The sequence below is a fragment of the Anser brachyrhynchus genome, assembly GCF_964034855.1.
Source record: "Anser brachyrhynchus genome assembly, chromosome: 15".
Classification (NCBI taxonomy): Eukaryota; Metazoa; Chordata; class Aves; order Anseriformes; family Anatidae; genus Anser; species Anser brachyrhynchus.
The window spans coordinates 1343934-1363353 of NC_137733.1; the positions used below are offsets into that span (position 1 = coordinate 1343934).

The 19420-nt window shown below is 38.4% G+C and overlaps 1 protein-coding gene across 15 annotated transcripts in view; it reads left to right on the plus strand.

Annotated features, from left to right (window-relative positions):
- The window catches only part of GRIN2A (glutamate ionotropic receptor NMDA type subunit 2A), a 214984-nt gene that overhangs the window by 162165 nt on the left and 33399 nt on the right, over positions 1–19420 (plus strand). For all 15 annotated transcript variants that reach the window (XM_080556983.1, XM_080556995.1, XM_080556982.1 and 12 more), the window contains 3 exons: positions 455–580; positions 3185–3414; positions 10066–10226. In XM_080556983.1, the coding sequence (XP_080413109.1) occupies positions 455–580; positions 3185–3414; positions 10066–10226 (517 nt within the window). The remainder of the gene's footprint in view (positions 1–454; positions 581–3184; positions 3415–10065; positions 10227–19420) is intronic.

Genomic DNA, 19420 nt, shown 5'->3' on the forward strand with positions numbered 1-19420 from the left:
TAGAAAATGAGAGAGAGGTGTACTTCACTGAAACACCAAATGTTTTAAGCATATGCTTAATTGCTTTTGCTCTGCAGAAAATGTCATAATGGTTGGACCATTCTGTTGATAAAAGCATGCACCACAGGATTAATAGAAAAGGATTGTAAACTGAATAAGCCGCAAGTCAAACCAATTATTTGCCACTCGGTGTCGGTTAAGGCTTTGTTGAAGAAGAGAAGTACACAGACTTTGTGTTTGAATTGTAACTCACATTTATGATTTCAGATGTATGGAGATTGTGTATACTAACAGTATATATTGCTGCTTAGTTCTAGCAGTAATGCTAGCATTTTTGTTGGTAAAAGCTAATTTAAAGAAAGCCTCTGGGCTTGCCTAGCCGGAGACATTAGAATTCCTGTGATGTGACTGGTTTAATGAACTGTTTCTGTTTCTCTTGTCTGTTTTGCTGCAGAGCCTTTTAGTGCTTCCGTCTGGGTGATGATGTTTGTGATGCTTCTCATTGTGTCCGCCATGGCTGTCTTTATATTTGAGTACTTTAGTCCTGTAGGATATAACAGGAACTTAGCACAGGGGAAAGGTAAGCTTTGCATTTTACACAACTTTAGGGCTATAAAGACAAAGCAAAACAAACAAACAAAAAAAAAATGTATTTACCATCCTTTACCCTCTATCTTTTAAAATAAATGTAACGTAGGAATAAAACAGTAAAAGCAGCTATGAAAAGCATGCTTGCTCTTCATTTAAAATGTGATTTCTTGAGGCCTTATATTCTCATGTCTATATTCTAATTCATTGCAGTAAAGATGTAGAAGGATAAGTGATATTAAAGAGAGTCGTATTCAGGCAGTGTTATGTTAGTATACTGTATCAGTTGTAGAGGGTCAGCTTAAAAAAAAAAAAAAAGCATTGAAATACTCTCCAGTCTCCTGACTCTTACGAATTCACAGATAGTTCAGAGATAATGATCTACAATGGTGAGGTTTGGTGGGTAGTCTGGAAAAACAGCTGTTACCTTGTATATGGTTTTATACAGTCCATATAAAAAGGTATGGTTCTCTTGTGGTGAACTCATACTTGAAATGAGGCCAGTGGCAGAAGGGCACCATTTCTTACTGTGTAGCATCCGTGACTATAGAAACTTCTTTTTGAAAATATAGTGACACAACAAATTTAATACAGAACACGACTGTCTCAGTGAAAGCTACAGTTGTATACTATTAACACTCTGACCTGAGAATGATGATTTCATGTACTGTGGTGCCCTCATCCTTCCCTTTCTTCACTTTCAGTTCAGAGTGTGGACAGTTTTTTATTTCTGAATCATACCTTGTTTTATAACGATGTCTCCCAGGTTGGTGAACATAGTCCTAGAGACTATAACAAGCTAATGTTTTCTTCTAGTTGGTGGTTGGTTTGTTCCCTGAATGAGGAGGGTTTTGTAATATTCACATATTGTTAACATTTCAATAACATGGTAAATTTGTAACCTATATCCAAAATAAACACTATGTTAGGAAGAGGAAAGGAGAGGTTTGTACAGACACTGGGGATCTGCAGCCTGGGCTGTTCTTTTCTGTGCCACCTTATGTGACAGAACTGATTATGTAGTGGCTACAAATTCATATTATGGCACTACAACATCATAACTTAGCAGTAGAGGCTTGCCACAAATCCAGTTGCTATTCATTTGAAGCACGGGAAGCTTAAAATTAATGTGACTCTTTATGTAGATTATTGCATTTCCTGTATGTTTTTAGTAGGATGAAGCTCAATGGTGCTAAAATCTTCAGTAGTTTTCTTGGTATATACTTTCCTTCGTATTACTGCTCAGAAAATACTTATTATCCATCAGCTCAATCTTAAATAGCCATATAAGATAGCTTCATAAACCAAAAGCCAGCTCCATTATGATTATTTTACTGCAGTCTATCTTAGCAATGCAGTAAAAATAGAAAGAGGATAATCTAAGATGTGCTTGAGTCTATAAAGAAAATTTGCACTGTAACGTAGAGCGTTTCTACTGAAATGACAACATGCACTGAGTATACCAACTTTGGATTTTATTCCTTTAATAATAAATTATTTTTAACAATGTAAATTATAGTTAAATTAATAAGTAAATCTGAGTTTTAGTGTGCATCCCCATAGGCAGGGCAGGAATGGAGGTAATATTGCAGGTATCTGCATAAGAGCTTATTGTCTGAATTGCCATTTAATTGAAAAATGAGTACTTTTGAAAAAGTCAGATGAGTCACATTCAGGAGCAGCCTGTTTCTCCATTGAGCATACAGGGAGTCTAGATGATGTCTGCACTGTACTAACCTAAAGCTGGGTAAGAGGAATCTTCCCTTTATTCTCAGAGGACTCAACAAATAAGGTCTTTTTAGTGGATAATATCTTTGCTAACCTACTTCTGCTAGTCCATGGGCATGAGTGCATTATGCTGACAACTTTGGGTGCTTTTGGATGAATTTAAAGCTGACTGAAAAAACTACAGAACAGCACAGATTACCTGGGCCAGGTTTTTACCTGTAATACCAGTGCATTTGAAGCCATGGAACTGACTCTGTACATGTGAGGTAGCCTGAGTCTAGCTATAAGTTATATATCGGTACAGGTGGCTCCTTTTTGTTGATTCATTTTCTGAGTGTAACATTGCTTAAAAGTAGGTGAAATGTTCACCCATTTTGACATGCTTATCTGAGAGTACATAAAGTTCAAAAAGTATAAGTTTGAAGATTGGAGTTTATAAAAATACTTTGGATGGGAAAAGTACTGGAATCAAATCATTAAGACTTAAATCCACAGTTTTCCGTTTTACATGTCAGCTGGCACAGAATACTGAAAGGGGCCATAGTGGTGACACACACCTTACTGCAAGAAACATCAGTTTGCTCTCCTCCAAACCTATGCTTGCAGTCTCCATTTGAAAACTGGTGAGGTAAATGCATGTAGAGAAGTGTTGAAATATTTTTTTGTAACAAATACGGAAATAAATGTCATTACAGCAGAAAGTACCAATGCTAAATTCCGTGATTCCATTGGGAGGACAATGAATATGTATCAAAATATTTTTAGTAATGTGTTGGTGAGTGCTTTGTTGTTATCATGTAGTTATGTATTTGTGGTATCTTACCACAAATATGCGTGCAACTAAAACAAATGCTCTTTGCAATTCCAGATCCCCATGGACCATCCTTCACCATTGGCAAGGCAGTGTGGTTACTCTGGGGCTTGGTATTCAACAACTCTGTGCCTGTGCAAAACCCCAAAGGGACGACCAGTAAAATCATGGTGTCAGTTTGGGCCTTCTTTGCTGTCATTTTCCTGGCTAGTTATACTGCCAACTTAGCTGCATTTATGATCCAAGAGGAATTTGTTGACCAAGTGACTGGACTGAGTGATAAAAAGGTAGCTCTTCTAGCTTAAAAGACATCAGTGTCTGTTCTTCGTAATCCTTATACAAATTTGCACTCTGTACTAAAAACTCTGAGCAAGATAATCAAGATAATCAGCTAAAACTGTGTGATTTCTGAGTGTTAAGCTTCAGTTAAAAACCCAAATCATGAAAATATCTGACTGATTTCAAAGTCTTTTCAAAAGTAACTGCATTAATTGAAAAGTACATTAATTTTGTGAAAAATGGAAATAAGTTCTTGTTAGATTAAAAGTAATGCTTCATGAACATACAAAAGCTTGAAAAAAATGAAAAGTCAGCTTGAATGTGTGGAATACATTTAAAATTATTTAAACATCTCTGCGTAAAATGTGAATAGTTTATTAATTGGCAGAATATTCATACAACGAGGAACTATCCAGTAATTATCTGAAACAAATCAATGCACCTGAAAAAAAAAAAAGTCTTTTTGCTTTTCATGTAGTGTGGAAGGAAGTCATAGAGAGTTCAGATTTAGAGTGGTGCTAGCATAACTAGGCAAACAGAAACAATAACAATCCATACGTGTTCCCTGTGGACACTCGAATATTTTCCTTGTATACAATATGAAGAGTAGAGTAAAAATAAAGTTGAGATGTACATTACCTGGGATAAGGCACATAATTTTTATTGTGGAAGTGGCTTTCCTCAATTCAAGAACTTTTTGTGAGAATTCTGTTTTGAGCAGTAGACTCTGATAGTTCACTTAAAGCCTACTGAAGTTTCACAGAAATAGACAGATAATAAATATGCTTATTTTTTCATATTGTTCTAGCTTGACTGAGTTTTCATCTGCTGAAAGTATACAAGGTCTTGGTATTTGTGAATCTTAATCAATTGTCCTATAAATCAGAAACCCAGAAATTATTTATTTCTTGTTTCATTTGTGTGACCATGTTGTTGAAGTGGTATTGCACAAAGTGGTTGAAGTCTGTTTGCAAAATTATTGTTGTGATGGATATACACAAAATAAACATAAAGGACACGCTGTTTTCAAGTTTGTGCCCAGTTGTTTTAAAATAAAACCAAATATTGACATTGAGAAGTAATATAGCACAAGGGAGAACTTCACAGGGAATTTATTTCAAAGGACAGAAGATAAAGAAAATTGTTATTCAAAAGAAGGCAACAGCTCGGATAGACTTGTGTCTGTTTTTTGTTTTAATTGTTTCTGATGACTATCTTTTCAGTGATCTGAAATATCAAAGCATGAATTTCAAGCATGGCTAGGGGAAAGATAGATAAAAAGAAAAGAAAAATGATAGTTTTGTTTTCATTAGGTTGTGTTGTAGCAAAACCTTTGAAAGAATGTGAAGACTATAAGAAATACCTTTACTTTAAAATAATATACTTAATATGATACAGATAAAAGGTATTTTTCTCTTGAGGATTAAAAAGATGGATTTGAAAAAGCTGTTCAACTATTTGTGATTAAATACAGAATGTTTTCCTGGTAAGTCCTGATCAGGGCAGAATTTGGCTTTCACCTGGCATAGTGCTGGTGTTCAGGTCTGCCAATGCATTTGCCACTCTCACCTGTGGACTGGGAAAATTTCAGTATTTGTTCTGTAGCCATTGGCTAATAACTTCCTTATTTTTGTAATTTTCCTGTTCTGTCTACTAAACAGGATTTTATTTCTTAAAAAAAAAAAAAGAAAATAAAAATAGAAAAATACTTGAACTGGAAAACAGCATCTGGTCATGTGCAGTCTTCTAATGATTTGTTTAATCTCTATCTTTTATTTATTTATTTTATTTTATGGTTCTTTAAATCCTGCCTGAATTATACAGGGATATATCAGGGGAGCTATACCTTTTGTGATTAAAATAGTTAAACAAGCCAGAAATCCAGAAAAGCAATAATCTATTTAAAATACTCCTTGTCATACACAGGTTTTGCCTCCTCTACAAAGCTGAGCTTTTTCAGATTTTCAAAATTTCACATAATTAGGGATAATTTATGGGTATATAATATGATTCATGTTAAATTATTTTACTCCCCTCTTAGCCTTGTTGCTGCAATGCCGTTAGTAGTGGATCAGTTAGGAATCTGCGGTACTGTTGCTTGGTGGAAAACTGTCTCCTTTGCTGCAAGCAAAGCTGTCACGGGCAAAAGCCAGTGTGAAGGGACAGAAGTGAATATGAGTTAAATTAATTGTAAAGAAGTAATATCTAGAAGTCCACAAAATTCTGGAACAATTGACAACTTTTTTAATAGGAACATTACTAGGGACCGATTGAAGCTATCTTTTTTGGTTAATTTAAACATTTTTTAATGACTGAGCATAATTTTAACCCATAAACTTGAAGATTCCTTTACTATCTTTGTTAGTAGAATTGGCCTTCCAAAACTCATGCATGGCTGGTAAATCAGTTCATTACTCTTCCCTTGAACCTGTTTTCCTACTTCCACAACTGAAAAGTCATGTGCTTTTGTCAGTGCTGCCCTGCAATAAAGCATTCCCAATTGGAGGTGCTGGCAGTTCTCAATCCAGCTCCATACGAGACAGATAATAGAGAAGAGAAACCAGGAAAATAAGCATCTCTGGGCAGTCATCCCTGACCCTCATCCTTCAGAAACTTCCCATACAGGGAATGTGTTCCACCATCATCTAGTTCCCTGGTTTTGCTGAACACACGATGACATGCTGCTTACTCTTCTCCTTGGCTTCAAGACTTCTCGATAGCTTCCTCATCCTTCATAATGTTGCTAATGAACTTCTGAATGCCGTGTCATCTGTGTGTCACCCAGAAACACATGGCACAGCGTGTACTGGAGTTACTGGGTGTGGGTGTTCATAAACTCAAATGATTCAGAAGATGAGAAGAAAATTATATTTTGACATCCTCGTATATGTTAAAGATTTCTGAAAGCTTTGTCTTCATAAAAAGGTACAGAAAATGAGTCCAAAAGTATCCAGCAAAGCTGGCACTCATGGCACTTCTTACTTTTGAGACCATTTATGCCTAGTTTGTTAAAAGAGAGACAAGATCACTACTAGAGAGTACAAAGCACTGGACAGAACTGTCTAGCAAGCCTTTGTCTGCTGTGGTTCCTCCACACAGTCACGTTTTAATGTGTCCCATGTGTATGTGCTCTAGGGGATTCCTTAATAAGAAGCCTTAATTATGCCATTTGCAGGTTCCTTAATTTTGCAAGATTCACAGTATTCATGTAACATTACTTTTTTTTTTTTTTTTTTTTTTGTGAAATAAGATGGCATGAGCTCTCTAGTTACTTAGAGAGGTGTTTGTGTCATAACAGAGCAGAGTGAGCTCAAAAGTCAGTATGGATTATGGGGTAGCTAGGGTGACCCTTTCACCCCAGTCCATCTCTCCACTTCAATATTAGACCTAGGCAGTACTTTTTGAGACTCGTTGGACAAAAATATTGAACAATGATTATAATGATAATCTTGGAATTACTAAATACAGCAGCTACATTTTTCATGATCAGAAATCAGAATGTCAGTGCTTTCCATTTGGTAAAGAAAGAAAACAGAGTTCAATTTATTTATTTTTTCTCCACTGTCACCATCCATAACTTCCATAAAAATCTCTGTTAGCAGACAGAAAATGTTTACCATTTGTTATTATTGTAGTAATTTCTCCACAGTTCCTTAAAATACTCCAGAACAATAATGAACAACTGCTCTGAATACTAGCCTTTTCAGACAGACGTGCAAATCAGCATACTAAGTCAGTATTAAACATTTGTGAAAGATCTTTTTCCTAGCTTTAATGAAATTGTCATTTTTCTTAATGCATGTAGATAAAACAAACTAAAACGGTAGGGCTGTTTTCTCAGCCCAAACATGCTTTTTGGGATTCCTAGATCATTAGGACTGTGTGCCACAGATCTAGCAGCAGGCATAGCAGGGGGAAACAGGAATGAATTACTTAGTCTTCTGAATAATTGTAGAGCTCCCCAGTTATGTTTCAAGCAGGGAGCTTGTGCATTAAATTTAAATTTAAGGATTTTATTACCAATTAAAACAAAAAGAAGAATATTTCAGAAGAATTCTAGGAAGAAAATGGTTTCCTAACAGACATTAAATATTTTAATTCCCATCATGGGGTTTCAGGGAAAATGACTGCATCTATAGATTCAATGCTTTTTTCTTTCTTTCATGCCTGTCCCATAGATGTGTGCTGAATCACAGAGCCTATATACTTCTCTAGGACATGTCAGTTTACAGAAGACAAGTTTAAAATTGCTGATAAGAAATTTATATAACTTAGACGTGAGTGCAACATTATTAAAAACATTGTAAACTGTTTCTTTCTGATTTTCAAGTAGTCTATGAGCAGGCAGTAGTAACACAATCATTTGCAAAAAAAAAATAAATCTCCTTATGACCGCTAAAATTTGTTGGTTGAGTGCCTTGTGCCAAAAAAAATCCAGTCAATGGATGGTGTTCGGAACCATTCAAGTCTCTGAATTTTCTGTACTTAAATTCCACATACAATTTTTTTAATCAATTGAATTACTTGTTATCCCTATGATCTTCAAATGAACCAGTACTTTCTATTAATCTCTGCTTTCCTGCAGAAATATTTTTGTGTTCTGTTGAATGTTCAGTTTGGGACAGATACCTCAGTTCCTCCAACCATTCCTGTGGGAGAGAACTGCCCCCAACAACTTTCACATATATGAATGTTCTTGAAAAGCGAGACTACGCAAACCAAAACTCCATTTGTAAATCGCCCAGATACTCCACCATGATCTTCCTCTTCAATCCCCTTGTCATACCCCAAGATTAGGAACTGAGCTTCCAGAATTCTCACCACAGCTGAATTTCCAAAACCACCAACTGCATGACCAGCAGCACTTTTTTTACAGATCTTGAAATTGGCAGTGATCTTTGATTTTTTTTTTCCTCCAGTTTTATTGATTGGAAAATTTGAAATATATATTAGGAGTTATTGAAAGCCATCTCACTACTTCAGGGATTAATTATCTGACCATTTTAATAAAGTTAACAGCAAGTGACAGCTATATCAGTGGAATCTCTGGGCATTAGCTTAAGAGCAGGGTTTGCCTCAGTGCCACATCCTAAACACAAAAAACGAGACAGCAAACACAGACTAAGAACCGTGACTGGTATACAGTGCAATTTTGGTGCATGGGTCAATTAGTATGTGTAAGGTAGTAGCAAAATAATAATTTAAACGCTAAAGCTGTGAAAAGGGAAAATGAGAAAAGTAAGATATCTGTTAGCTAGATGAATAGAGAAAAACAAAGTTCATTCCTTTATGCTTTCTCAAAATATGTGTAATTAAAATGAAGCATTTAATTGTAGTTCTGTAACATGAAAATATTGTTGCAGCCATAATTTCGCAGTCAGGGTTTGATAGAATTGAAAATACTCCCACTTTTTGTATAAGCCTATTTGTATTCTCTTTCCAAACTGGTACTGGATCCTCAGAATTCTTAATGCCCTGAGACTAAACTTTAAAAAGAGGACTATTGCATACATAGCCCAAAGGAAGCAGCAGCTGTATAAATATTAGCTGTCTCTTGCAACACGGGGTACATAGATTGCTCTTCTAACTTCGACAATAAAAACAGAGTGCATTTTACCATGGAATTCATGGGTGACTGCTTTTATCAATACTCAATTGCATTTCCTTATTAGCCAACAATTCCTCTAATTTGAACGGCATTCTAAAATTTATTTCTTAAGATCAAGGTAAAATGTTTCTTTAAAGTGTACTTAATGAGAGATCTTGAAAAGCCACATATATAATTTTCAGGTCTGTTAGCAAGTATTTGTGTGAGACTGTCTGAAACCTGAGTGTGCCCTGAGCTGTTGCTAATCCCTTTGAGATACTTCCTGGCTTGTTTGTCTGTGCTGATGCAATAGTGATAGAGAGGGTGAAATTGTAGAATAAAATCTATATGCCCTCAGGCAATCGGTTTGTATTTTTAAATTGTAGGAATAAACTGTGACTAGGATTCTAGGTGTGAGAGCTCCAGAAGTACATTTCATATAAAGTGGTGAAACTGCTGAGCCCCTGGGAAGACAGAAGAACTGTTCTTCCCCCTGAATCACAGAGGTGGAAGGAAAGCTAGTCCTCACCCTTTCCCTCCCTGGGCACCAGCCTCCTACAGTCACCCTCAGGAGCAGTGTTAGGCTCTGTGTCGAGTAGTGAAAACGAGCCTTTTGCCTGTGTGGACCCACCATGTCTCAACTGAGATGAAGGTTAGAAATGAATTTCAACAAAGATGCTGTTTTATTTTGATTATTACATACCAGCAGGTCTGCCTAGAGTTTGGGTTCTCTAGGGAGACGCTGGCAGATGGGGAGTATCTTCCAGTAGCTCTCTGCTCCAGATGCTGTGGTCCTGCCATATTGCAATGCACAGGAGAAAGTCGCATTGAGTGGCAAATCTGAGCTGTTTTTAATTTGGATGTAGATGTTTCTGTGAAGATAATTTCTGTTGTAATAGAGCTGACAATTAACTTCAGGCATTATTTGCCTGGAATAAATTCGAGGCAGCCTATACAATTTTTTTCTTTTGTACCTACAGTTGCCCTGATAGATATTACTTCCTTAATTGACATCTTCATGGATACCCATTTTGAGGGCCTGAAAGACTTTACTTTTCCCTTTTCTCTCTAGTTTCAAAGGCCACATGATTATTCACCTCCTTTTCGATTTGGAACAGTCCCAAACGGAAGCACAGAGAGGAATATCAGAAACAACTATCCCGATATGCACCTTTACATGACGAAGTATAATCAGAAAGGAGTTGAAGATGCCTTGGTCAGCTTGAAAACTGGGTAAGTTTCTTCTATGGGTTTTAAAGAATACTATACACTTTGCAGAAACTGAGAAAAATTGATCTGTACTTACTGTACTTACTGTGATACTTACTGAGCAGTGATCTCAGGCATGGCGTGTAGTCCATGGAGCTTTGTTTTGTTTTGTTTTGTTTTTTAAACTGCTTTGTACTGATATCAGAAAAGAAATTGAGAGCCTGTGATTTGTGTGACTGTTTTACAATTGTATGGAAGCTTCGATGCCCAATGTGTGATAGATTCACAGGACAGAATTGTTATTCCAATTTTACGAGAAGGGATACAATTGCACCTGGATTTGGGTGTGGGCTCAACACAGATCATGATTTGTACAGTCCCTGCTTATCACTGAAGGACTCTCTCATAGCGATGTGTTTTCAAAGGGTGCATTTCTGACAAAGCTTGTTTGTCTGGTCAGTGTGCACTACCTAAGATTTCTTTTCAACCTCCCATCCTTTCAGCATGCTTTTAGGTGCACTCTTAGATTTTCTTCCCCCTTATAATTAGCATGGCCTCTTGCTGTCAGATCTGAAGTCTTGACTTTGATCTTCGTAAAATCTGTTGAGATCAGGTATTCTCAAGCGTGTTACCTAATTCTGTTTCTGACAATCTTGGCAAATATTCTGGCAAATTTTGTTGTCTTTCTTCCTTATGCTATGAGATTTAGACTTGAGTGCTATCCATTCTTTTCCCTCTCTAAACTGGCCCATTCTGCCTTGTTGGTCAAAATGACAGATTTTTCATTTTAATTGTCAAAAAGTTTGAATATGACTCACTGTTTTCATCATTATATATCAGTATGTTATATAATGGTTTTAGTAATCTTTTCTAAACATACAGGCTTGATAATAACATGTATTTCTGTTAATAATAGTGGATTAAAGAATTTATCCAGATAAGTGTTTTTTGTTTTGTTTGTTGTTTGTTGTTTTTGTTGTTATTTTTATTTATTTGTTTATTTATTTGAAGTGAGAAGACTTAAGTTACCAATAGTGGATTAAGTATGTCAGCTCCAGTGGCTGTTTGATGGCACAGCTATTACTTACAATGAGAACAGGAGATGTCATCTTATACTAAATTAACTGTTACTTTTAGTCCATAGTGTGGGAACTGCCTGTCCTTTAAATTTTTGCTCTCCTTCCTCCAGATGTGTAGGGGATTGTAACATATTTTTTTCTGTGAAAAAACTGAACTTCGCCAAACTTTTCCGTAGTATCCAGGCTCCCTTCCTTAAAAAGTTGTCCTTTGTATAGTTTTGTTCTCCACTGTCTCCATGTACTCCTTGTACTGTCATTTCTAAAGGTGTTCTGAAACAGCATTTCTCAAGCAGGGTTTGTCCCATCCTAAGATAGACATGTAACATAAGGTGAGTTGGACCTCACCCAAGGTCTTCCAAACTGGAGGCAGAGTTCCTGCTCCTGCCAGCCTGTGCAAGTTGTATTTTCTGGGAGACAGCTAAATTGTGCATTGTAGATACTCAGCTGAATTCTTTTCCTGCTGTGATTTTTTGAACAGGTAGCTATCCTTAATTTCAGCCATTTCTAGGGCTTGTTTGGGTGGATAGTTTATTTAGGGGATATATATTCTTTGTACTCTCATCTGCTATTTGTGCTACTGGAAACCCTGAAAAACTAGTGTTAGCTTTAAAATAAGGCCAATTGTCAGACACTTTAGCATGAAAAGGAGGGAGCTGCCTGGCTGCAAGGGAGTTCAGGACATTCACTAAAACTCAGGCTGGCTGCTCTTGTGCCAGCTCTTCCAGCTGCTCTTCCTCAAATGCTTTAGTCCTTTGACAGCAATAAACCGTTCATTTTTAAATAGATTTTTGTTTCCACTGGAGTTTCCTCTTCTAAGTGATTTCCCAGTGTGAATACTCTTAAGTGTCTACCTTGCTCCTCTTGACTGACATTTCTCTAGCAAATGGTGCAAATAAGCTGCCATGTGTGGTGTTTTCTGCGTCAGTGTAAGTAACTGCTACATACTGCTGCACTCCTTAGTATTTTGACCCATAGCACCTACAAGATTAAACAGCACGCCATCAGCTGCTGAAATTTCCTATGATAGGATTGTCACTTTGAGTTTGCTTAGATCACATTTTTGGACATTCCAGCAGGAAAGTAGTGTCAAATGGGCTTACGCATTTTCTCCCTGCACTTTCTGCCAAGCAAAAACTGTGCAAAGCCCTAATCTCTGTGGTAATTGTGGGCAATAAGCTCAGTTACAGATCAGGCAGCATGACTGTATCTTCTTTTTGACTCAGAGTAGTTTCTCTCTAGAAAGATGATCTCAATTAGGTGACCAAACCGATCAGCCTGTGTCGTTGTCCCCTGTCACTTGCACCTTTGTTCCACTCAGCTTCTCCTTTTTGTGAAGACATTTGGTGAGGATGTGAGGCAGTTCCTGTGGCTGACACCTCGGGCATCTGTGAAGCTTAAAGTGTCCTGAATGAAGGAGATGAGCCTGTGTAATACGGGACTGTAATATGGGACTGTAATAATTTGCATTCTCGGTAGGAAAGACAATAAAAGCATGAGCAGGTATCACAGTTGCCTGCCTCTTCTCTTTTTGTCCAGTCTTATATTCTTCAAAAACAGCATTTTTCACTTTTTCTACCATTTTTTTTTGTTCTCTTCCTCAGTATATATAACTGTTCTCTCATCTGTGGCATCCTTCCCATCTTCTTCCTTTCTCCATCATGAATTTTTTGACCAGATTGCAGATTGTTTCATGCTTTCATATGAAGTTTGCCCTCTCATCCTTCTCTAGGATAGATCAAGCTGTCACCTTCCCTACTTCACTTGCGCCCATGGGTTTGAATCCTTTGTGCCCCCTGGAGCCTATGTTGCTTCTGCTTTTTTGAGCATGACATATCTTTCCTTCCACAAACTGTTTCTGCTTCCCAGCAAATATATCATTTCTACTTTCTTCTTGAGCATGTGTGTCCTGATTACCCTATTGCAGCTATTTCATTTGTTTTCATCTGTATCTCTTGTCAAAGTCATCCCTATATTTAATCTTTTTTTTTTTTCTTGTTTCATCATCATCATCATTGGTAGCATACAGCAAACAATTTTTCTTACATATTGTGCAGCTTGCTGCTTCTGCACAGCTTTTTGAAGACGAACTACTTGGTAATTATAGAGTCATAGACTATAGACCTGGTAAGGACTTGCAGAGATTGTCTGGTGGATATTGCTGCTGCCAGTCAAAATAAACAGTGCCTGTGTTCCTCGTGAAGAATTTTTATATAACCTGTGTGTATTTTGAATATCACTTTTAAAACTACTTTTGCTTAACTGAAGACATAAGATTTAGTCACATTTGACTCCTTATATACAGTGTTTGATTCCAGTTTTAGGGTGTAGCAAAAATATCAGCAATCAGGCAATACTTAGAGTCTGAATAATACTGCCCATATGGCATCTGATCTAAATAAAATCAAGCTTTTAAGTGGTTGCTTCTCACAGTTCAGTCTGGTTTTGCTGTTTCTCAAACTGTTAAGTTTCTAGATTAATTAGTGTTAGTCTCTTGGAATGTGTTGGGAATATTTTGTTCTTTGAGACCATCATGTTTGATATGTAAGGTAATTTAATTTAACTGGATGGAGAAAGAAGGAAGGAGACGCAAACATAATGCTTCAAGTGCACAGATTTCTGTAAGACATATATATAAATTTTTGTCAGAGACATGCACATGTCTCTTTATCTGTTTTGGGAAGAAGAAAAAAAAAAAGGTTGTTTTCTCGCCTTCTCACAAGAAGTGAGCACTCAGCTGTCTGAGTCGAGTCGCTAATATGGCCAGGAAAAACCCAGGGGCAGAAATATGAATAGGAATAGCGGCAAAACCAGTTGTTCTCTGGATACCCAGTACCCTGAGCTGGTGGAAGGGGTTGGGGAGCAGGATGTGGCCCTCACAATCCACGAGGAAATGGTTGGCGACCTGCTACAGCACTTGGATGTACACAAGTCGATGGGGCCGGATGGGATCCACCCGAGGGTGCTGAGCGAACTGGTGGAGGAGCTGGCCAAGCCGCTTTCCATCATTTATCAGCAGTCTTGGCTATCGGGGGAGGTCCCAGTCGACTGGCGGCTAGCAAACGTGATGCCCATCTACAAGAGGGGCCGGAGGGTATACCCGGGGAACTATAGGCCTGTTAGTTTGACCTCAGTGCCAGGGAAGCTCATGGAGCAGATTATCTTGAGTGTCATCACGCGGCACTTGCAGGGCAACCAGGCGATCAGGCCCAGTCAGCATGGTTTTATGAAAGGCAGGTCCTGCTTGACGAACCTGATCTCCTTCTATGATAAAGTGACGCGCTTGGTGGATGAGGGAAAGGCTGTGGATGTGGTCTACCTCGACTTCAGTAAGGCTTTTGACACCGTTTCCCACAACATTCTCCTCAAGAAACTGTCTGCTCATGGCTTGGACTGGTGTATGCTTCATTGGGTTAAAAACTGGCTGGATAGCCAGGCCCAAAGAGTTGTGGTGAATGGAGTCAAATCCAGTTGGAGGCCGGTCACTAGTGGAGTACCCCAGGGCTCAGTGCTGGGGCCAGTCCTCTTTAATATCTTTATCGATGATCTGGATGAGGGGATCGAGTGCACCCTCAGTAAGTTTGCAGATGACACCAAGTTAGGTGCGTGTGTCGATCTGCTCGAGGGTAGGAAGGCTCTGCAGGAGGATCTGGATAGGCTGGACCGATGGGCTGAGGTCAACTGCGTGAAGTTCAACAAGGCCAAGTGCTGGGTCCTGCACCTGGGGCGCAACAACCCCAAGCAGAGCTACAGGCTGGGAGATGAGTGGCTGGAAAGCTGTCTGGTAGAGAAGGACCTGGGAGTACTGGTTGATAGTCGGCTGAATATGAGCCGGCAGTGTGCTCAGGTGGCCAAGAAGGCCAACAGCATCCTGGCTTGCATAAGAAGCAGTGTGGCCAGCAGGGCTAGGGAAGTGATTGTCCCCCTGTACTCGGCTCTGGTGAGGCCACACCTCAAGTGGTGTGTTCAGTTTTGGGCCCCTCGCTACAAGAAGGACATGGAGGTGCTCGAGAGATTTCAGTGAAGGGCAACGAAGCTGGTGAGGGGTCTGGAGAACAAGTCTTAAAAGGAGCGGCTGAGGGAGCTGGGGTTGTTCAGCCTGGAGAAGAGGAGGCTCAGGGGCAACCTTATTGCTCTCTATAGGTACCTTAAAGGAGGCTGTAGCGAGGTGGGGGTTGGTCTATTCTCCCACGTGTCTGGTGACAGGATGAGGGGGAATGGGCTAAAGTTGTGCCAGGGGAGGTTTAGGTTGGATGTTAGGAAGAACTTCTTTACTGAAAGGGTTGTTAGGCATTGGAATGGGCTGCCCAGGGAGGTGGTTGAGTCACCATCCCTGGAGGTCTTTAAAAGACGTTTAGATGTAGAGCTTAGTGATATGGTTTAGTGGAGGACTTGTTAGTGTTAGGTCAGAGGTTGGACTAGGTGATCTTGGAGGTCTCTTCCAACCTAGATGATTCTGTGATTCTGTGATTCTGTAATGTGTATGAAACGTGTATGGTTTAGGGGTTAGATAGATTCTGTTGTTGGAGGATTGCAGTACATGCAGAGATGAGCGTGTGCACATTATTGTATCAAGGAAGCCTTGAATAAAATGCCAAGACCCTTTCTGTTTGCATCATTAACAAAGTAAATGCACAGTGTTTCAAAATCAGCTTACATGGAAAGCATCATTATCAGAAAGAATTGACTGGGAAATACTGCAAACTCAAAGGGAAAGACGATTTGTGCTTTAGGCTGACATCGACGTTAAACCTCCTCCTGCAGGTGAAGTCCCTGGTTCATTGCAATGTACCTGTGAAGACTTGCTGCTATCAATAGTGGAGGCAAATTTATCAGTTGTATTGGCTTTTTTCCTTTGTTTGATAAAAAATCAATCTTTGATTCTGATAACACTAAAAATACTATCTGTAAAGTCTCAGTAATATCTACCTCTTGTCAATAGGGTCTCAGTCCTGTGAGGCAGAGATACATTTCTCAGAAAGCTGCCGAAACATTGTTTGAACAAAACAAAGAACTTTTTGTATTCCCTTTATTAATTAAAACTAGCAATTTCCACCTGTGCCTGTTGAAAAGGAGCAAAATTCATGCACCTTGTTATTGGAGCACTGCTTAATATTTTTTCAAAACAGTAAAATAAAAAATTCAACAACATTCAGTATTGAAAGTAGTCATAGTTTTACAAGCTTGCCAGAAATGTACTGGTATTTTTTTCCAAACTTCATGCACGTAAGAGGGCAGCTGAACCACATGTCCTACCTGTAGAGCTTCAGATTGCTCTCTAGACAGAAGTTCAGGAATTTTCCTCAGGTTTTTCTTCCTTTTCTTCAATGAAAACCGAAACAGCAGTTGTTTTTCTGAGTGTTATCCAGATAGTGAAGTGTGTAAGAGACTATGTTAGCCAATTTCTTCTTCGTGGGAGAAGTCCAGCTCTGTTAGAGTCACGGTGGCTTGTCTTCTTCAGATGTTTCTTGATAGTATAAAGTTCTAAAAATGCCCTAGAAGTATTTCTGTCCATGCTGTGTTTAATCAAACTATCCTTCTTGAATCCTCTGCACAGGACAGACAACTACCATTGATTTTATTTCTTGAAGAGAAAAGAATTCTTTGAATTCATAACCATGTTGTTTTTACAGTGGCTGTTTGGGTGTGTTTGTTTCCATTTGCCTTGCTGTATTTTTCCAACCTTTTTCCAGACAAGGTTATAGATAGATAATGCTGTCCTTTTCCAAGGAAAAAAACCTTATTTGTTATAATGCTTTGGTGTGGGTTGTGTCAGCTTGGAGTTGTGTTTGCATGTAGCATTTCTCCATGTATGAGTGTTCTGCTGCCGTGTAAAACTGTAAAGAGGAGAAAATGCAACGGCAATAGACTGGAAGTGCATTGAATGTTCTCACCCTTGCACTAGCATAGCTGCAGTGGTGTATTGTCTGGAATTTAACTGCTAATGGCTGAAATGAGAAAAATTCATTGGGACTTTCTTTTCCAACTACACAGATAAGATGGGAAGCTTTCACTTGCCTATTCCTCATCACTGATGAATCCATCTATTTTTTTTTTTATTTACTTCCTTAATTTTCCTGTATAGGGAGAACACAGCCTAGCATCACAGTGTGTATCTTTTTTTCAAGAAAAGAGATGGCCTCTTTAGTTGATGCCGTTTTCTAGAGGCATATTGATGTGAGGACTTTATTTCAGTTTCATTGCAAAAAGCTGTCAACAGAGCTTGTTTCAAGGAAACTGCAGAAATGAATCCCTTGTGTTCCATGGGCAAGCAATCCCTTGCTATACAGCTGCAGATCCCTTCGCTACCATGAATGTTTTTCAGTTTTTATTTGCAGCCACAGCTGTGACTATAAACTCAAGGATTTTATGCTGAAGTTTACTTGGGATTCCATCTGACTCCCTGTTAATGACTGCAATATTTGGTAGTTTATACACAACAAGGTTAGTGTCTTATTCCCTCCTTGTCTGTGGCATATTGGCAGAAATATGAAGCTGCTTGAAATGAATGCCATAGTGACAGCCTTTCACTATGGACAGTGGACAGATATGGCCTCGCATGCAGTGGTTTATCAAATTTGAACTGTCCTGAGAATATGTTATTGACCTGCAGATGTGCCCTGAGCTGTCAGTTGCTTTGATAGGAAGATGTGACCAGTCTACTCCTCAACATTTTTAATGACAAGATAATGGTGCTAGACGAAACACCTGAAAGAGGCTAACTGAACTGTGTGGAAGTTATTCCCTCTGCCCCACAGACATACTCTCCCATCTGAAAACAATAAAAAGTTTTTATTATTTTAAAGCATGCAATAGTACTGAACAGAGAAAGTGCAAGAGAAAACCCCAGAAGGCTCTGATGCCCTTTTAACCCTCAGTCCCTAAGCTTATTGGCCTGAATTGGATTTTTGTTGTGTTTGCAATGCTTATAATCATGTCCAATTCACAGCTTTGCACATCCCATTATTTGTTGAGCAGATATAGACTGGTCAGAGGCTGCGCTGGCAGCTTCTGCAGTGTGTTACAGGCACAACCAGGAGGCAAACATCTCCATTTCTGTCAGCTGGAACACAATTCAGATTATGCCCAGCAGGTCCTTCTGTTCATTAGGTCTGTCAATTAACATGGTAGTGTGCCTAAAATAAAAATAAAAACAAAAACAAACAGAAAAAGAAGCTTGTCTTTTGGACAGCCAGCTGACTTCTTCGCTTGGATGCAAACCCATTTTTACCATTGTTCTCAATTTATTTTGCAGAAAATTTTTCATCAAAATTTTCATCAAAGGAAAAGTTTCTAGTTTTTATTCTTTCTGTAGTTCATACCTTTTCACCTAAAATGAGGAGTAAAACTATGACGTAAATTGCCTGTTTGAGAGAAAAATTGTATCTTTAAATTTTACATAAAAAGCACAAGATCTTCATCATTCTTGTGGGCAGATAATAACAGCTTGCAACTGGAACTCAAAGAAGCTTTCAGCTGACATAAATTTTTAAACTTTTAATCTAGTGGCTCAATATTTTCAGACTGTTTCTGATTGACAATACATCGCAATATTTGTAATTGAGACTATTCACCCTTTTCTTAGACTTTTAATATTACAACTCATATAGCAATTGTTTTAGCAAATTTTGGAGAAACTACCTAAGGTGGTTGACTTTGAGGGAGGAAGAGAAAGGTCAGTGGACAGCATGAGATATCTGTAGTCTGTAATAATATATTGCTTGCAACCCTCCTGGATGCCTGTTACGATACATGAAGAGAGAAACTGCTGGAGATGGCTTTACCAGAGGCACAAGTTTATGCAAATGAATTTTAAAATAATGTATGAAACCCTTAGTATTCAGCTCTCTTTCTAAGAATGATGTTTTCCTGCCTTTTTATGGCCTACTCATGAAATTTGTCTATTCTGAGCCTGCTTGGGCTTTGTGCTTTCCAAAAGCTTTGAAAACAGGATTAAAAACTGCAGTACATCATCTGAAATAACCAGTATTCAGATGGGCGATCCTTGCTCCAATCACATTTTTAAGATACCACTGAAACCACAATCTGAAGCTGAAGTATGTGCTGATGTTAATGAAGAGGGAGTGCGGTTCTCCTCTTTCAAAGTGTCTTTCAAGGACTGAAAGCCTTAGAGATTAGCCA